The sequence below is a fragment of the Mustelus asterias genome, chromosome X (assembly GCF_964213995.1).
Source record: "Mustelus asterias chromosome X, sMusAst1.hap1.1, whole genome shotgun sequence".
NCBI classification, from domain to species: Eukaryota; Metazoa; Chordata; class Chondrichthyes; order Carcharhiniformes; family Triakidae; genus Mustelus; species Mustelus asterias.
The window spans coordinates 3,730,397-3,748,508 of NC_135834.1; the positions used below are offsets into that span (position 1 = coordinate 3,730,397).

Sequence of the window (18,112 nt, forward strand, 5' to 3'; positions counted from 1 at the left end):
GGAGGAGATTCAGGAAAACATTTTTTCACTCAGAGGGAGGTGGGAATCTGGAATGCGCTGCCTGGGAAGGTAGTGGGGACTGGAAACCTGACAATCTTCAATAAATATGTGGATAAGACTTGAAATATCAGAACATTCAAGGATATGGGACAAGTGCAGGAAAATGAGATTGGCATGACTTTAGCGTTAGATATTGTTGGTACAGACTCAATGGGCTGAAGGGCCTTTCCTGCACTATATGACTCATAACTTACTTCCTTATCTTTGTCATCAGCAAATTTAGCAACGATACCTTCAGCCTCTTCATCCAATTGATAGAAATCGTAAAATGTTGAGGTTCCACCATGGATCCCCGCTGCACACCACCTGTCACATCCTGTCAACCTTCAAAAGACTCATTTATGCCAACTGTTTCCTCTTAGCTAGCCAATCTTCAATCCATGCCAATATGTTACCAGCTACACCATGAACTTCTATTCTCTACAATAACTTTTGATGTGGCATTTTCTGGAAATCCAAGTGTAGTACATCCACCGGTTCCCCTTTATCCACAGCACGTGCGGCTCCTTCATCAAATATGATTTCCCTTTCACAAAACCATGTTGACTCTGCCTGATTGCCTTGAATTTTTCCAAGTGCCCTGCTATAACATCTTTAATGGTGGCTTCAAACATTTTCCCGATGACACGTTAGAGAAACTAACTTGTAGTTTCCTGCTTTCTGCCTCCCTCCCTTTTTACATTTGCTATCTTCCGATCTAATGGAACCTTCCCTGAATCTAGGGAATTCTGGAAAATTGAAACCAATGCATCAAATATCTCATGAGCCGTTTCTTTCAAGACCTTAGAACGAAGTCCTGCCGGAATAGGACGTGTCAGCCTGCAGACCCAACAGTTCGCTTTGCACCGCTTCCCCGGTGATTGCAGTTTTCCTGAGATCAATGGGTTTCATGATACTCTGCGTAAACAGGCTGCTATTCCACTTTATTACAACATGCACTGCACACTTCATAGAAATGCAAGTCAGCCTTGAGGCCCAACACATCGCTGGCAGCTCTCCCACATTCACGGTGGTTAGCGCTGCTGCTTCACAGCGCCAGGGACCCGGGTTCGATTCCAGCCTTGGGTGACTGTGTGGAGTTTGCACTTTCTCCCTGTGTCTGCGTGGGTTTCCTCCGGGTGCTCCGGTTTCCTCCCACATTCCTAAGATGTGCGGGTTAGGGGGATTGGCCGTGCTAAATTGGCTAAGAGTCCACAAAAAGATCAGCCATGATCTTATTGAATGGCGGAGCAGGCTCGAAGGGCCAGATGACCTACTCCTGCTCATGTTCTTATGACCCAAGTATCAGGGGGATTAGTGGGTAAATATGTGGGGTTATAGGGATAGGGCCTGGGTGGGATTGTGGTCGGTTCAGACTCGATGGGCCGAATGGCCTCCTTCTGCACTGTCGGGATTCTATGATTCTATCCTCAGTGGGATGAGGGTACCTGCTGCCGGTGTCCAAGCTCATCCCAAGTCCCGTTCCCCCATCACCGCTGTGCTCGCTGACCTATACTGGCTCCTGATCAAGCGACGTTGCTTGATCAGGAGCCAGTAAACCCCCTCCCCAGACTGGTCTCTCCCCATCTCTGTGATCTCCTCCAGCCACACAACCCTCCGCGGCCAGTGAGCACACGGGGGAGTGAATGAATAGGGCTTGGCACAAGTTAGATGACGACAGGTTAGTGAAGGAGGCTGGCCAGGAACACAGAATAGTCAAATTTAAAGATTAGAAATGTGCGGATGAGGGTTTCAGCAGGGTGGAGTCAGGTGCTGTTATGGAGGTGGCAGATAAGTGGATGGAAAGTTCATCTCAAATATAACACCGAGATTGTGAATAGTCTGGTGCCGCCCTGGGTGGTTCACAGGGAGAGGAATGGTGTCAGTAGATAGGGAATAGAATATGTGGCGGGAAATCATAGAATCCCTCCAGTGCAGAAAGAAGCCACATGGCCCATTGAGTCTGCACCCAGCTTCTATCACCATAACCCCACGTATTTACCCTACTAATCCCCCTTTGGATCCATGCCGACACTATAGTTAAGAAAGCCCACCAACGCCTCTACTTTCTCAGAAGACTAAGGAAATTTGGCATGTCAGCCACGACTCTCACCAACTTTTACAGATGCACCATAGAAAGCATTCTTTCTGGTTGTATCACAGCTTGGTATGGCTCCTGTTCTGCCCAAAACCACAAGAAACTACAAAGGGTCGTAAATGTAGCCCAATTCATCACACAAACCAGCCTCCCATCCATTGACTCTGTCTACACTTCCCGCTGCCTTGGCAAAGCAGCCAGCATAATTAAGGACCCCACGCACTCCGGACATTCTCTCTTCCACCTTCTTCCTTTGGGAAAAAGATACAAAAGTCTGAGGTCACTTACCAACCGACTCAAGAACAGCTTCTTCCCTGCTGCCGTCAGACTTTTGAATGGACCTACCTCGCATTAAGTTGATCTTTCTCTACACCCTAGCTATGATTGTAACACTACATTTTGCACTCTCTCCTTTCCTTCTCTATGAACGGTATGCTTTGACTGTATAGTGTGTAAGAAACAATACTTTTCACTGTATCCCAATACATGTGACAATAATAAATCAAATTAAATCAAATCAAAGGGGCAATTTAGCATGGCCAATCCACCTAACTTGCACATCTTTGTAGAGTCAGTGTTTAATTGCTCCCAAGATTTGTTACTCTGCTATCCAGTCCTTCCCATAGTACTGCCAATTCTTCTTTCAACAGGAAGAAGGGGAAAAGCCCAGTGAGTTGATCCAGTGAATGATTGGGGGTTGTTTATTGGGCATCATCGTAAAGCCAACACTCGGCACTTAAATGGACATGAGGAATTGTCATGAGCTACTGCTGCCCATGGGACTCAACCTTGGCACGTTATTTGGGGCAAGGAGGAAAGAAGTGGGCGGGGGGGGGAAAGAGTGGGGTAATTCAACATCTACTTCTAGCCTTTTGATTGTAAAAGGAGCCGGTAAGGACTTCTTGTTGTGGGTGAGATGTGTAACAGTTACAAGCCCAGGCCTGGAATCAAAAGCGTCTCTGTACAGTGCAGTTTACAGCTGGTCTTAAGGGGCAAACAACAAAATGAGGCTAGAGAAGCGATGTGAATATTTTGCAACTCTTAATTAAGAGGACAACTAAAATGACGACAAGAATCACCTTATAAAAAGGACAGACGGCTTGGTGTAACAAGGGTTAAGAGTATATACCCTTCCGGTCTGAAAGATGGAGATAAAGAAACACATTGCGATGCTGGAACCGCACTGACGAACAGAGCATGTACACAGGAAAACACATGGGAGTGCGAGAGCACTAAATGCTTCTGTCGAAAGTTCGAAACTATTTCCTCAGGCTGAGGCTGATCAGACACAAATGAATCATGGGACCTCTGCAGGGATACAAAGGAAGATTTTACCTGTCAACTCTTTCTTTTCCTGGTCAGGGGCCATGGTGAATGGAACCAGTCCACACTCAGAGTTCTCTGCAGAAGCCACGGTCCCTGTAGCAAATACAGAGAGGGGGAAAAAAAATCCAATTAATAGTGGGGAGGGGGAAGAGAGAGAATTAGCAAATGGACGAAGAGGACTGCAGGGTGGACTCTGCATAAACAGGCATTCAAGTCAAGCCAACCCAGCAGGAAACAAAGTGCAATAACCAGCATGGAATGTTTCAGCAGAGTGCCAAGGTTGGCGCACAGTGAACAATTCAAGTCAGCTCCAGATCACTTCAAAAGGGCTCCGATCTTTCTCAGGAGTTCTAAAAGACATCAAATTGTGCACGGTACAGATTTCACACAGTAAAAATGTAAGACTCATAGAGATATCAAAAAAAATTGTTAACGCAAGACTCGTATGCTAACCATTACACAATCCAGACTGTCAATGATGTACATGCTAATATTTACATAGCTTTTTTTTTTAAGCGGGTGCCAAACAGACAAGGCTTTCATAATATTCAACAACCTCCAACCCAAGGAGTCCACACAGGTTGCTCGAGATAGAGGCACCCAGACACATCCTCTTCGTAGAGAGAACTCGTAGTTACCCAAGTCTACAATCATTAGGAAGAGCTCCGATTGAAGAATATGTAGGGGTACTGCCCGAGTTTAACCAGCCAGAACCATGCAGTACACTGATAAGCTTCCTGGCCAGCAGCCCAACTCTCCAACAAGTTTAAAGTTCATTTATTAGTGTTTCAAGTGGGCTTACATCAACACTGCAGTTACTGTGAAAATCCTCAAGTCGCCACACTCCTGTTCGGGTTACACTGAGGGAGAATTTAGCATGGTCAATCCACTTAACCTGCACGTCTTTCAGAATGTGGGAGGAAACCGGAGCACCCGGAGGAAACCCACGCAGACACGGGGAGAATGTGCAGACTCCGCAGTGACCCCCAAGCCGGGAATCGAACCCGGGTCCCTGACGCTGAGAGGCAGCAGTGCTAACCACTGTGCCGCCCCCTCCAATAAAAGTGATGCGGCATTATCCGTATCCTGCCGACTCCAGGGCAGCACATCAAGTGGTGATTCTAGCTGAAGCAGACGCACATTTTTAACAGCTGCCGCTTGCCCCTCTGCTCTCCAATCCGGACAGTCACTGAGCTTTGGATATACAAGTATGTGCTCCAGGCTCCAAAAACGCCGGTGTCTCGTCACCCACACCGACAGTCCCTTTTTTGGCACACGCCTGCCTCACAACTTTGAACAGAAAGACTTCCAAAATTCCAGGGCCGAGGTTCTGAACAGAACTATTTGGAAAAGAATGCCAAGGTCAACCTGCGCTTGAACCTTGCCAGAGAAGACTGGCTGTACAGACTTTGCTGCACTTGGAGAGAAGCTGCTTTAGTGAGCCTCTGACCAATCCTTACACGGATCTTACGGGCCTGCGGACAAATGGCAAATAAAATCCAAACTTTTGCCATCTGCTTCCACAGCTTTGATATTCTTCAGAAAGACATTTTTCAAATTAGTTCTCAGGATGTGGGTGACTCTGGTAAGGTTGGCATTTATCGCCCATCTCGAGCTGCCCTCAGTTGTGGGTGGCCACCTTCTTGACCAGTAACAGGAGTAGGCCATTCGGCCCATTGAGTCTGCTCTGCCATTCAATGAGATCCGATATGATAATCCTCAACTCCACTTTCCCACCTTATCCCCATAGCCCTCGATTCCCTGACTGATTAACAATCTGTCTCTCTCAGCCTTGAACCTACTTACTGGCCCAACCTCTGGGGTAAGGAATTCCACAGATTCACCGCCCTCTGAGGAAGAAACCCCTCCTCATCTCGGTCTTCAATGGGTGACCCCTCTGGTCCTAGACTCTCCCACAAGGGGAAACAACCTCTCAGCATCTACCCTGTCAAGTCCCCAGAGAATCCGATGCCGCAATAAGGTCACCTCTTGATCTGCTGCAGTCTTCCTGGTGACTGCCACCCAACATCATCAGTGAAGCAGCACAGTGTGGGATAATGATCCAACAATGATAGAGGAATAGCAATATATGCCCAAGGTAGGGTGGCACACAACTTGGCACGGAATTTGGAGGTGGTGGTGTTATTTCTCTATGGTGGTAGAGGTCACAGGGCAGGGAGGTACTGCAGTACAAATTACTGTGCGCCAGCCATGGCTCAGTGGGTAGCATGCGTGCCTTTAAGTTAGAAAGTTGCAGGTTCAAGCCCCAACTCTAGAACTTGACCATAAAAGTCAAGCTCGATACTCCAGGGCATTACTGAGGGATTGCCACCACACTGTTGGAGGTGCTACATTTTAAATGTGACATTGAACTGAGGCCCCATCTTTCCGGTCAGGTGGGCATTTAAGGCGTGGTAGTCGTGGTCCCGAACAAGCAGGGGGGCCTGCCTGGACAATATTTGTCCCTCGATCGCCAACAGATGAGTCAGTCATTATCACATTGCTGCTTGTGGGAGCTTGCTTATCCAACCATGACTTGTGAGACAGAGTGCAGGGTCCACCTCCTCCCAATCAACAGCTTCATTCATTCTCCCTTATCTGTACAGCACACGCACACACACAGCTTGCGCAACCTCCACAGAGGTCCTCACTATTCATGTGGGCTCAGACACTAACTCAGTATCGTGCTCTCTCCAGACCCGGGAGGGTGGGCTCACACGACATTGGTCAGTTAGCCCACAACTTAACAAGGAGCTAACCCGGAGAGAGACCAGGTGCTGGACAAAACTAGAGTAGGATGATAAGAAAACTGTGCTGTTGGGTTAAAGGGAGAGGAGACCGCAATGAAACTCATTCAGTTCAAGTACTCAGCCCACACAATGTCCAAAAGAGTCGAGTTAAACCCCTGCTTTGAAAAGCCCAGAGGATGGGAGCCTCAAGTAGTCCACCTATTAAAAGATAGGCAACTCCAGGTATGCTGTGGTGAGCCTGAGAGTTCCCTAATTGTTTTCTTGGTCCTGTATTTATAACCAGCTTGCAGCTTTATTGAGAGTCACTGGCGGTAATAGCCTGGAGAAACTCGACTCTGCCATAACTGGCAGACTTTACCCAACAAGAAGTCTCACAACACCAGGTTAAAGTCCAACAGGTTTATTTGGTAGCAAATACCATTAGCTTTCGGAGCGCTGCTCCTTCGTCAGATGGAGTGGAAATGTGCTCTCAAACAGTGCACAGAGACACAAAATACTTGCAGAATCTCAGTAGCTGTTCTGTCTGGAGACAATACACATTTCTTTAACCTGTGCTTAATGCTCCCTCCACCCACATTGTCCATATCTTTAAGATCTGGTTGGCTGTAGAGATTCGCATTCTAATCAGTATTCTGTAACTTGATTTTGTGTCTCTGTGCCCTGTTTGAGAGCACATTTCCACTCCATCTGACGAAGGAGCAGCGCTCCGAAAGCTTATGGTATTTGCTACCAAATAAACCTGTTGGACTTTAACCTGGTGTTGGGAGACTTCTTACTGTGCTTACTCCAGTCCAACGCCGGCATCTCCACATCAAGACTTTACCCAACGCAGGAATGAGAGAGGAACATTTCTGGGCAAAGGTAAAATACTGCAGATGCTGGAATCTGAAACAAAAACAGACGATGCTGGAAAATCTCAGCGGGTCTGACAGCATCTGTGGAGAGAGAATGGAGCCAATGGTTCAAGTCTGGATGACCCTTTGTCAGAGATTGTGCACCCTGCAGTCAAACCCAATCTAACGACCCTGCTTCATCAATCTCCTTTGTCGTGTGAGAGACGTCAGCAAATATTTACCTGTGCAGAAACTGCTGATCACTCAAAACTACTCCTTGAAGGGCCTTCGCTTTAAATCAGAAAATAAGAATTCTAAAGGGTGAAGGCGGACATTTGGTCTACAGTCTCTGAAAAAGCGGAGGCCAAGCACCCTGCCCATTTCCCACTGCTCCTGTGCCTCTCTCCCATTTTCTTCCCCTCTCCACATTGCTTGGGCTCACCCTCCCCCACACCCTTCTACATTTACAACTCTGGCGCAAATCATTTCTCCGAACCCCTCCTTTCATTCTCTCCATGATGATTTAAACCTCACCCACCTGTTGACTGACACGCTGAACAATGGCACATTGTTTCCCTGATTTACCTTCTCAAAACATTTAGTCACCACCAGATCTCTTAAACCCATGAAAAAGGCCCCGATTTCTCCAGTCTCTCATCCCCGATATTTAATGAACCTCTTCAGCAGTAAGGCACCAAATCTGGGGCCAATATCCTCACCAATGATTTGCAGAGGCTTAGTATCTCCTGTGCACTCTGGGCCTTTAAAAAGCTTGTTATTGATTAAATTGTCCTTTTATAATTTGCGTATCTGAACAAAACTCTCAAGGTTTTGCCGCTAGTGTATAGTCTCCCAGCTGATTCTACCTTTCTAAATGGCACTTCACATTTCTCCACATTAAATCTCGTCAGACACCTATCTGCCCAGCGACTAACCGAGTCTATATCCTCCTGAGCTCACCCTCGACATCATTAATCATATTCCCACTATATGCATCATCTATAAGCCTCCAACATCATGCCCTGCTATCCAAGTCCAGGTCACAAATGTTGAGTTGCCCAACACTAACCATTGATGAAGGACGGTAGAGAGGAAGGGATTTGCATTTATATCACACTCAAGACATCCCAAAAGCACCTATTTGAACTTTCATAGAACATTACAGTGCAGTACAGGCCCTTCGGCCCTCGATGTTGCGCCGACCAGTGGAACCAATCTAAAGCCCCTCTAATCTACACTATTCCAATATCATCCATATGTTTATCTAATAACCATTTGAATGCTCTTCATGTTGGCGAGTCCACTACTGCTGCAGGCAGGGCATTCCACGCCCTTACTACTCTCTGAGTAAAGAACCTACCTCTGACATCTGTCCTATATCTCTCACCCCTCAATTTAAAGCTATGTCCCCTCGTGCTAGCCATCACCATCTGAGGAAAAAGGCTCTCACTATCCACCCTATCCACACCTCTACTTTCTCAGAAGACTAAGGAAATTTGGCATGTCCGCTACGACTCTCACCAACTTTTACAGATGCACCATAGAAAGCATTCTTTCTGGTTGTATCACAGCTTGGTATGGGCTCCTGCTCTGCCCAAGACCACAAGGAACTACAAAGGGTTGTGAATGTAGCCCAATCCATCACGCAAACCAGCCTCCCATCCATTGACTCTGTCTGCACTTCCCACTGCCTCGGCAAAGCAGCCAGCATAATTAAGGACCCCACGCACCCCGGACATTCTCTCTTCCACCTTTTTTCCATCGGGAAAAAGACAAAAAAAGTCTGAGGTCACGTACCAACCGACTCAAGAACAGCTTCTTCCCTGCTGCTGTCAGACTTTTGAATGGACCCATCATATATTAAGCTGATCTTTCTATACTCCCTATCTGTAACTGTAACACTATATTCTGCACCCTCTCCTTCTCCCCTATGTACTCCATGAACAGTATGTTTTTTCTGCACAGCGCTCAAGAAACAATACTTTTCACCAGATCCCAATACGTGTAACAATAATAAATCAAAGTCAAATCAAATATCATGTCCTCTGAGCAGTCTCTCGTTAGCTGGTTTAGCCCTCTCTCCCTTTCTGAACATTTATCATGGAATCCCCACAGTGCAGAAGGAGGCCATTCGGCCCATTGTGTCTGCACCGACAACAATCCCTATCTCCTTAGCCCCTCCTATTTACCCTGCTAACCCCCCTGACACTAAGGGGCAGTTTAGCATGGCCAATGCATCAGCACGTCTTTCAGACTGCGGGAGGAAACCGGAGCACCCGGAGGAAACCCACGCAGACACGAGGAGAACGTGCAGACTCCACACAGGCAGAGACCCAAGGCCGGGATTGAAGCCAGGGCTGTGAGATAACAGTGCTCACCACTGTGCCACCCATTCAGTAACATCCTCTGGCGCAACCACCATATGCAATAAAGCTTGAAAGATTTCTAAATGGTGCAGCTCAGATCCAGTGCAGTTCCGCCCGATCGGGAGATGCATCGTTCAGCAGCTGGTGAGGGGGACAAAAAAAAATCAAAACGTCACGTGTCCTGGTCACCGACTTACAAACTGTGAACTAGCTCGGATTCCGCTGTCCCTCTTTCACACAGGGTAACGATACGCCATCGATACACAATTCAATGCCAGTGGAACCCTGCTTCTCTTACAGAATTCAGCCGCTTAATGTCAGGAGCATACTGGAAGGGGGAAGAGGGTCTGCACCAGGGTTGCTATCTTACACCAAGTTTAAAACCGCCGGGAATGGCTTGGTGCCTGGCTTACAGCTTTCATATCTAACTGCTCACTGATAAAGATTCATCAAATAGGTTCGTAAGATTTGCCTTCAGCTCATGTGACCCAACTCGGCCACTCCCACAACCCCCCCATTCTCTCCCCCCACCCCCACCCAACCACACACAAGGTGCGGCCACATGGCTTTTCAGAGAATGCCCCATAGTCTTGAAGAACAGGAGGGAGCTGCAGAGTGCAGATATGCAGCAGGACAAGTTGCACAAGATCAGTGTGGAGAGTTTTCTTTCCCCCCACATAATGAATAGTCTAAGAGCAGCCAAAGGCGATTGAGCAAAGCACTGTTTCACACTGGATGTTGTCAGCCTTTTAACAAAAACATTTCAACACTCGTAACTGTCCCATTTAAAGCTATTTTGCCACAAGGGCTGGCAGGCGGGCAGAGCGGCAAGAGCCTATGCCAGCACGGTACTGAGATTTTTGGGGTCGGACAGAGAGAGGACATGTCCACTTTTCTCTTAGCTCACGTCCAACCCTTGTGGCTCCCTGTGATGCCTTGTCCTTATCTTGTGGCTTGTTGCCTTGGTACTGAGAGTGAGACACTCTGAATCCTGCCGAGTACGGATTCAACTCAACAAGAGAGAAAAGACAACTTTATTTCTGAGAGTTGAAATGCTTCCCAAGGCGCTGTTTTTAAACAGTAGTTATTAGAGAGAGTCCTGCTCAAACCGTACTCTGATGGGGAGAGGTCCATCGCCTCTCAAAAAAGTTTACAAACCCTTCCCATCCAGTTTAAAAGCATAAAACCTACTTACAGTGTCTTGTTACAGCCGGGGCTTGGGAACTTTCTGTTGTGACAAGAGCTGCAAAGACAGATAAAGGCAATTCTTTCAGGTGGAGAGACAGTAAATGCTGCAACCTTCAGAGTCACAAGACCAGCATTCTCAGAGTTCTTTCACCAATGGGTGTGTGGGGGATGGGGAGGACAGTGCCTGCCCCTCCTACTACATGACTGTTGCTGCCAAAGCTCCCTATCTTAAAACATGACCTGCACAAAATCCTTCACCTACTTTCAACAGAAGTGTAAAAGTGCTTCTGCAGCAGAGTGAAGGCTCCTGCTTCTGCCACGTTTACAATGCAGGCGGAAACATAGAAACTCGAAGCAGGAGGAGGCCATTCAGCCCTTCGGGCCTGCTCCACCATTCATTATGATCATGGCTGATCGTCCAACTCAATAGCCTGATCCCATCTCCCTCCACTGCTCCCCCCCCCAAATATCCCTTGATCCCTTTATCCCCAATGTAGCCCAATCCATCACACAAACCAGCCTCCCATCCATTGACTCCGTCTACACTTCCCGCTGCCTCGGAAAAGCAGCCAGCATAATCAAGGACCCCACGCACCCCGGACATTCTCTCTTCCACCTTCTTCCGTCGGGAAAAAGGATACAAAAGTCTGAGGTCACGTACCAACCGACTCAAGAACAGCTTCTTCCCTGCTGCTGTCAGACTTTTGAATGGACCTACCTTATATTAAGTTGATCTTTCTCTACACCCTAGCTATGACTGTAACATTACATTCTGCACTCTCTCGTTTCCTTCTCTATGAATGGTATGCTTTGTCTGTATAATGCGCAAGAAACAATACTTTTCACTGTCTCCCAATACATGTGACAATAATAAATCAAATCAACTATTAAGTTGATCTTTCTCTACACCCTAGCTATGACTGTAACACTACATTCTGCACCCTCTCCTTTTCTTCTCTATGAACAGTATGCATTGTCTGTATAGCGTGCAAGAAACAATACTTTTCACTGTCTCCCAATACATGTGACAATAATGAATCTAAGGTCAAAAATCAAAAAACAATTTCTTCTTGAAATCAGACTGTTTTTGCCTCTTTGACTTTGTAGTAATGAATTCTACAGAGTCACTGCTCCCTGGATGGATCAGTATTACTGCTGATATCACAAACTGTGCATACACAAGGGCTCATTAAGCTTCCCCAGTTAAAGTAAAGTTAATTTAAAGTTGATTTATGAGTCACAAGTAAGGCTTACATTAACACTGCAATGAAGTTACTGTGAAATTCCCCCAGTCGCCACACTCCTCGCCACACTGAGGGAGAATTTAGCATGGCCAATCCACCTGACCAGCATGTCTTTCGGACTGTGGGAGGAAACTGGAGCACCCGGAGGAAACCCACGCAGACACGGGGAGAATGTGCAAACTCCGTACAGACAGTGGCCCAAACCGGGAATTGAACCCGGGTCCCTGGCGCTGTGAGGCAACAGTGCTAACCACTGTGCCACCCATAAGACATACAATTCTGACGATCAGAACTTTCTCCAGCGTTCTAGCTGGGCTGTGAATCAAATGGTCACCCCAGCATCCAGTGTTTCTGTTTATGATCTTCCTCTTATATCGCCGCCCCACACTTCACCTCCAGAAAGGGAATCGATAGCTCCTGACCTTACCAGGTACTAACTGTGGTATTAAGTTTGCCATGGGACAGGAGATTCAATGGGTCAACGGTACTGCTTTGCAGATTTGACATGACTCGCAAACAGCAGTACACCACAATGTTCAAAGCAGTAAATAAAAGGCCACTTGTCTGAGAGTGGCCTTTATTAACATTTAGCACATCGTCATCAATGAGATGCTGCAAGACAATAGTCAGGCTTGGACTGGTTAAGTGGCAAGTAACATTGGTGCTGCCGTGTCGAGTACAGGCAAGCCATATTCTGAACTTTCAGTCAATACTTGTTAAGATGGCTGCCACAAGTCATGTGACTTTTGGACTACAGACAGTATTAAGTCTCCAGCGAATAGCTGATTAAATATCAGTGAGGACACGTCAAGGCCAACCAGGATAACCAGCCATCAATGAAAAATTCAAAGGCGCTGTCATGGGGCAAAACTAAAAGGGCTTGAGAGGGTGGGGTGCTGTCACACATCTAACAGTTGGGAGGGAGGAGCAGTGGAGGCAGGTCGGTGTTGCTGTATGGCCTATGCCAGTTCGGATTACAGCTACATGCTACCAGCCCACCCGTTCAGCCGCACAACATCCTGGAACTCAAAACCACGGCCCAAAGCGCACGCAGAATCATGTTCCCTACAAGAGGAGAAAGCTGGGACGAGACGTGTTCCAGGAAGACCTGACCCAGGGATACTGGACTAAAGGCCAAATTACAGGATGGTTCGTCACCCTCCAGCCACTTGCGGAATTTACACGTCTCATTGTTTAGGACAGGCCAACAAAGATTATGGAGTTCCCAGTCTCCATGTTTTATACTGGACAAAAGGGAAGATCAAAACTCAATGGCCATCATCAACCCTTCATTGGATCACAAAGGCCGTCCAAACTAGACTGGGTGGGCATCAGAAGAATTAGCCCAGTGGGCATGTGATCAAAACTACTTTCAACTCATCTCAGCAAATCCCTCAGAACCATCAGTCATCAGCCAGTCACAGAACTAGCTGCAAGTCATCAAGCAGCCAAAGTACTTAACCTGTTCCTGTTTCAAAGTTCACCAGAGAGGCAACTCCTAGATATTTGACTACAAGAAACCTCACAACCTGCTGTGAACCCTTTGCTTTACAAGACCCTCGCATCAACTTTAAACCATCAAATCTATTGGAGAGGTCACAGGCCTGCATGTGGGAGACGGGAAATCAGAAACCAGAACCTGAATTGGTTGTAATCTGTAAAAGTGCACGATCTTTATCTGTACCCTATCTTTGTGCCTGCGAGACCAGATTGCGATATGTCAACTCGTGCAGGTGTGACAGAATAAATTGTTGCTGAATAATTTAACTGGAATACACACTCCCAAGACTAAGAAACATCCCTTTCCACACAATATGTGCTCATTACGGGTAGTAAGTGACCACATATATTCTGTCCGTAATAACACCAACGTCCAACTGCAACAGGATAATCGAACCATCGACCCTCAACGTTCAATGGCATTACCATCACTGAATTCCCAACTATCAACATCCTGGGGGTTACCATTGACCAGAGACTGAAGTAGCCGTATACATACTGTGTCTACAAGAGGTCAGAGGCTTAGAATCCTAATCATAGAATCCCGAAGGTGTGGAAAGGCCATTTGGCCCACCAAGTCCACACCGACTCTCCGACACACAATCTTATCCAGGCCCTCTTCCCCACCATGAACCCGTAACCCACACAGTCACCATGACTGATCCATCTAACCTAGACATTTTGGACACTAAGGGGTAATTTAGCACGGCCAATCCACCTAACCCACACATCTTTGGACTGTGGGAGGGAGCCAGAGCACCCGGAGGAAACCCACGTAGACACAGGGAGAATATGCAAACTCCACGCAGACAGTGACCAAAGGCCGGAGATGTGAGGCAGCAGTGCTAACCACAGTGCCGCCTTTGGCGAGTAACACACCTCCTGACTCCCCAAAGCCTGTCCACCATCCACAAGGCACGAGTCAGTGTGATGGAATACTCTCCACTTGCCTGGATGGGTGCAGCTCCAACAACACTCCAGAAGCTCAACACCATCCAGGACAAAGCAGCCCGGTTGATTGGCCCCCCATCCACAAACACCCACTCCTTCCACCACCGACGCTCAGTAGCAGCAGTGTGTACCATCTACAAGATGCACTGCAGCAACTCACCAAGGCTCCTGAGGCAGCACCTTCCAAACCCACCACCACTTCCATCTAGAAGGACAAGGGCATCAGATTCCTGGGAACACCACCACCTGGAGGTTCCCCTCCAAGTCACTCACCACCCTGATTTTGAAATATATCACCGTTCCTTCACTGTCACTGGGTCAAAATCCTGGAACTCCCTCCCTAACAGCACAGTGGGTGTACCTCCACCACATGGACTGACTGATGTCCAATAACAATCCTGGAACTCCCTCCCTAACAGCACAGTGGGTGTACCTACACCACATGGATTGACTGAGATCCAATAACAATCCTGGAACTCCCTCCCTAACAGCACTGTGGGTGTACCTACACCACATGGACTGACTGATGTCCAATAACAACCCTGGAACTCCCTCCCTAACAGCACTGTGGGTGTACCTACACCACATGGACTGACTGAGATCCAATAACAATCCTGGAACTCCCTCCCTAACAGCACTGTGGGTGCACCTACACCACATGGACTGACTGATGTCCAATAACAATCCTGGAACTCCCTTTCTAACAGCACTGTGGGTGTACCTACACCACATGGACTGACTGAGATCCAATAACAATCCTGGAACTCCCTTTCTAACAGCACTGTGGGTGTACCTACACCACATGGACTGACTGATGTCCAATAACAATCCTGGAACTCCCTCCCTAAAAGCACTGTGGGTGTACCTACACCACATGGACTGACTGATGTCCAATAATAATCCTGGAACTCCCTCCCTAACAGCACTGTGGGTGTACCTACACCACATGGACTGACTGATGTCCAATAACAATCCCGGAACTCCCTCCCTAACAGCACTGTGGGTGTACCTACACCACATGGACTGACTGATGTCCAATCACAATCCTGGAACTCTCTCCCTAACAGCGCTGTGGGTGTACCTACACCACATGGACTGACTGATGTCCAATAACAATCCCGGAACTCCCTCCCTAACAGCACTGTGGGTGTACCTACACCACATGGACTGACTGAGATCCAATAACAATCCTGGAACTCCCTCCCTAACAGCACTGTGGTTGTACCTACACCACATGGACTGACTGATGTCCAATAACAATCCTGGAACTCCCTCCCTAACAGCACTGTGGGTGTACCTACACCACATGGACTGACTGATGTCCAATCACAATCCTGGAGCTCCCTCCCTAACAGCACTGTGGGTGTACCTACACCACATGGACTGACTGATGTCCAATAACAATCCTGGAACTCCCTCCCTAACAGCACTGTGGGTGTACCTACACCACATGGACTGACTGATGTCCAATAACAATCCTGGAACTCCCTCCCTAACAGCACTGTGGGTGTACCTACACCACATGGACTGACTGATGTCCAATAACAATCCTGGAGCTCTCTCCCTAACAGCACTGTGGGTGTACCTACACCACATGGACTGACTGATGTCCAATAACAATCCTGGAACTCCCTCCCTAACAGCACTGTGGGTGTACCTACACCACATGGACTGACTGATGTCCAATCACAATCCTGGAACTCCCTCCCTAACAGCACTGTGGGTGTACCTACACCACATGGACTGACTGATGTCCAATAACAATCCTGGAACTCCCTCCCTAACAGCACTGTGGGTGTACCTACACCACATGGACTGACTGATGTCCAATAACAATCCTGGAACTCCCTCCCCAACAGCACTGTGGTTGTACCTACACCACATGGACTGACTGATGTCCAATAACAATCCTGGAACTCCCTCCCTAACAGCACTGTGGGTGTACCTACACCACATGGACTGACTGATGTCCAATCACAATCCTGGAACTCCCTCCCTAACAGCACTGTGGGTGTACCTACACCACATGGACTGACTGATGTCCAATAACAATCCTGGAACTCCCTCCCTAACAGCACTGTGGCACAAGAAGGCAGTTCGCCACCACCTTCCCAACGGTAATTAGAGTTGAGAAATAAATGTTAGCCTTTCCATTGATGCCCATATCCCTCGAATGACTTAAAAAAAATCCCACGACTTGCCTGGGCTTGCAAAATCTCACTAATTGTCCTGTCTGGAGACAATACACATCTCTTTAACCTGTGCTTAACCCTCTCTCCACTCACATTGTCTGCAGTTGTAAAGACTTGATTAGCTGTAAGTATTCGCATTCCAACCATTATTCATGTAAATTGAGTTTGTGTCTTTATATGCCCTGTTTGTGAACAGAATTCCCACTCACCTGAAGAAGGGGCTTGCAGCTCCGAAAGCTTGTGTGGCTTTTGCTACCAAATAAACCTGTTGGACTTTAATTTGGTGTTGTTAAACTTCTTACTGTGTTTACCCCAGTCCAACACCGGCATCTCCACATCATTTAAAATAATAAGCCAAGAGCAGAAGCAGAAGTAGGTGGGTTGGGGGGCGGGGGGGGGGAAGTTACAACACTTGTCCTGATGAAAAGGGGGGTGGGTGAGGAGAAGAACAGGACAACAATGTGGCAGAGCAGCCCATTTGATGGTCTCCATCTGAAGTGTTAAAGAATGCCCCGCACTTGATGTTAAAAGTGAGGTGGGAGATATGTCTGGCAGATGAGAGAGAGGGGTTTTAAAAGATGGTTAAGAAATAAAGAGAAGCTGGAGTTCTCTTTACCCCGGGATCATCCTGGGATGCAATGAGCAGTTTTCGCAGAGGAGAACTAATAATTATAAAAAGGAAACCCACAACTAAATTGCCCGCAAACCCTGACAGTGCAATCTAAAAATATGTCTGTTGCGACAGACATGAAGTGTGCTTGCCTCGTTTTATATACTTAACTGACGATTAAATGCTTCGAGACGGTCTGAGGACATGAAAGATGCTACAGAAATGTGCCTTTCGGTGGGTGGCCCTTTTAATCTCGCTGCAAGGAGTTTAAAAAGTAGCTTCAGTCTGAATCTGGTCAGCAGGCGTACACAAATACTGCGTATTCAGTTTGGTTCGGTGCAGACAGACAGACTCGAACAAGGAAAGAAACAGCATATTTGAAATATAACTATGCTGCATGTTGGGGCAGCTCTGATGCAACTGAGTTTTAATCAGGACAAACAGCCCTTTTGAGTACACAAGTAGGTTAAACAATTTGAATTGGTTTAGAATCTTCAGAGATACATCAGACCCACAACTGCAAAGTCCAGGAAAATAACTGCTTGTGAGAAGCCTAATGACAATATTGGCTTAGCCTCAAGATTGCATTTATTTAATTAGTTTGGTCAGCTGATTAAAACTGCAAATATTATATTACCACTGTACATATGTTCACCAGTTCTCCAAACCACGAGGTGCCTTGATGGGTTGCTACAAAAACAAGATAGAAACGCACAAAAAGGTCCTGGACTTGCAGGAACGTCACCAACCCAAGACCACAGGAAGCTCAACTCACCGAGGTATAATTCCAATGCAGCAACCAAAATAACTAGAAGGCGGCAGAAAGGATCCCAATTAACACCCTCCAACTATCACTGCAAACACAGCAAATGCTGGAAAGACACGGCAGACAGATTCACTTCCGATTAAGAGAAGACACTAGCACTAAATTATTGGGCCCTCTTGTTTGGAATGGACAGACGTGCATCAGCTGAAATTCAAGAATTGTGAAGTGATTCATTTTGGTGGGAAGAAT

General features: G+C 47.2%; 1 protein-coding gene across 4 annotated transcripts in view; it reads right to left on the reverse strand.

Annotated features, from left to right (window-relative positions):
• LOC144481888 (natural resistance-associated macrophage protein 2-like) overlaps nucleotides 1-18,112 on the reverse strand; it is a 113,810-nt gene that overhangs the window by 82,257 nt on the left and 13,441 nt on the right. Inside the window, exons 2-3 of one of the 4 annotated variants that reach the window (XM_078201047.1) lie at nucleotides 10,608-10,655; nucleotides 3,473-3,556 (exon numbers count right to left, since the gene is read on the reverse strand). In XM_078201047.1, the coding sequence (XP_078057173.1) occupies nucleotides 3,473-3,506 (34 nt within the window). In that variant the 5' untranslated portion in view covers nucleotides 3,507-3,556; nucleotides 10,608-10,655. Of the gene's footprint in view, nucleotides 1-3,472; nucleotides 3,557-9,609; nucleotides 9,872-10,607; nucleotides 10,727-18,112 lie in introns of those variants that run through there. The other 3 variants (XM_078201046.1, XM_078201049.1, XM_078201048.1) reach the window with 3 other exon arrangements.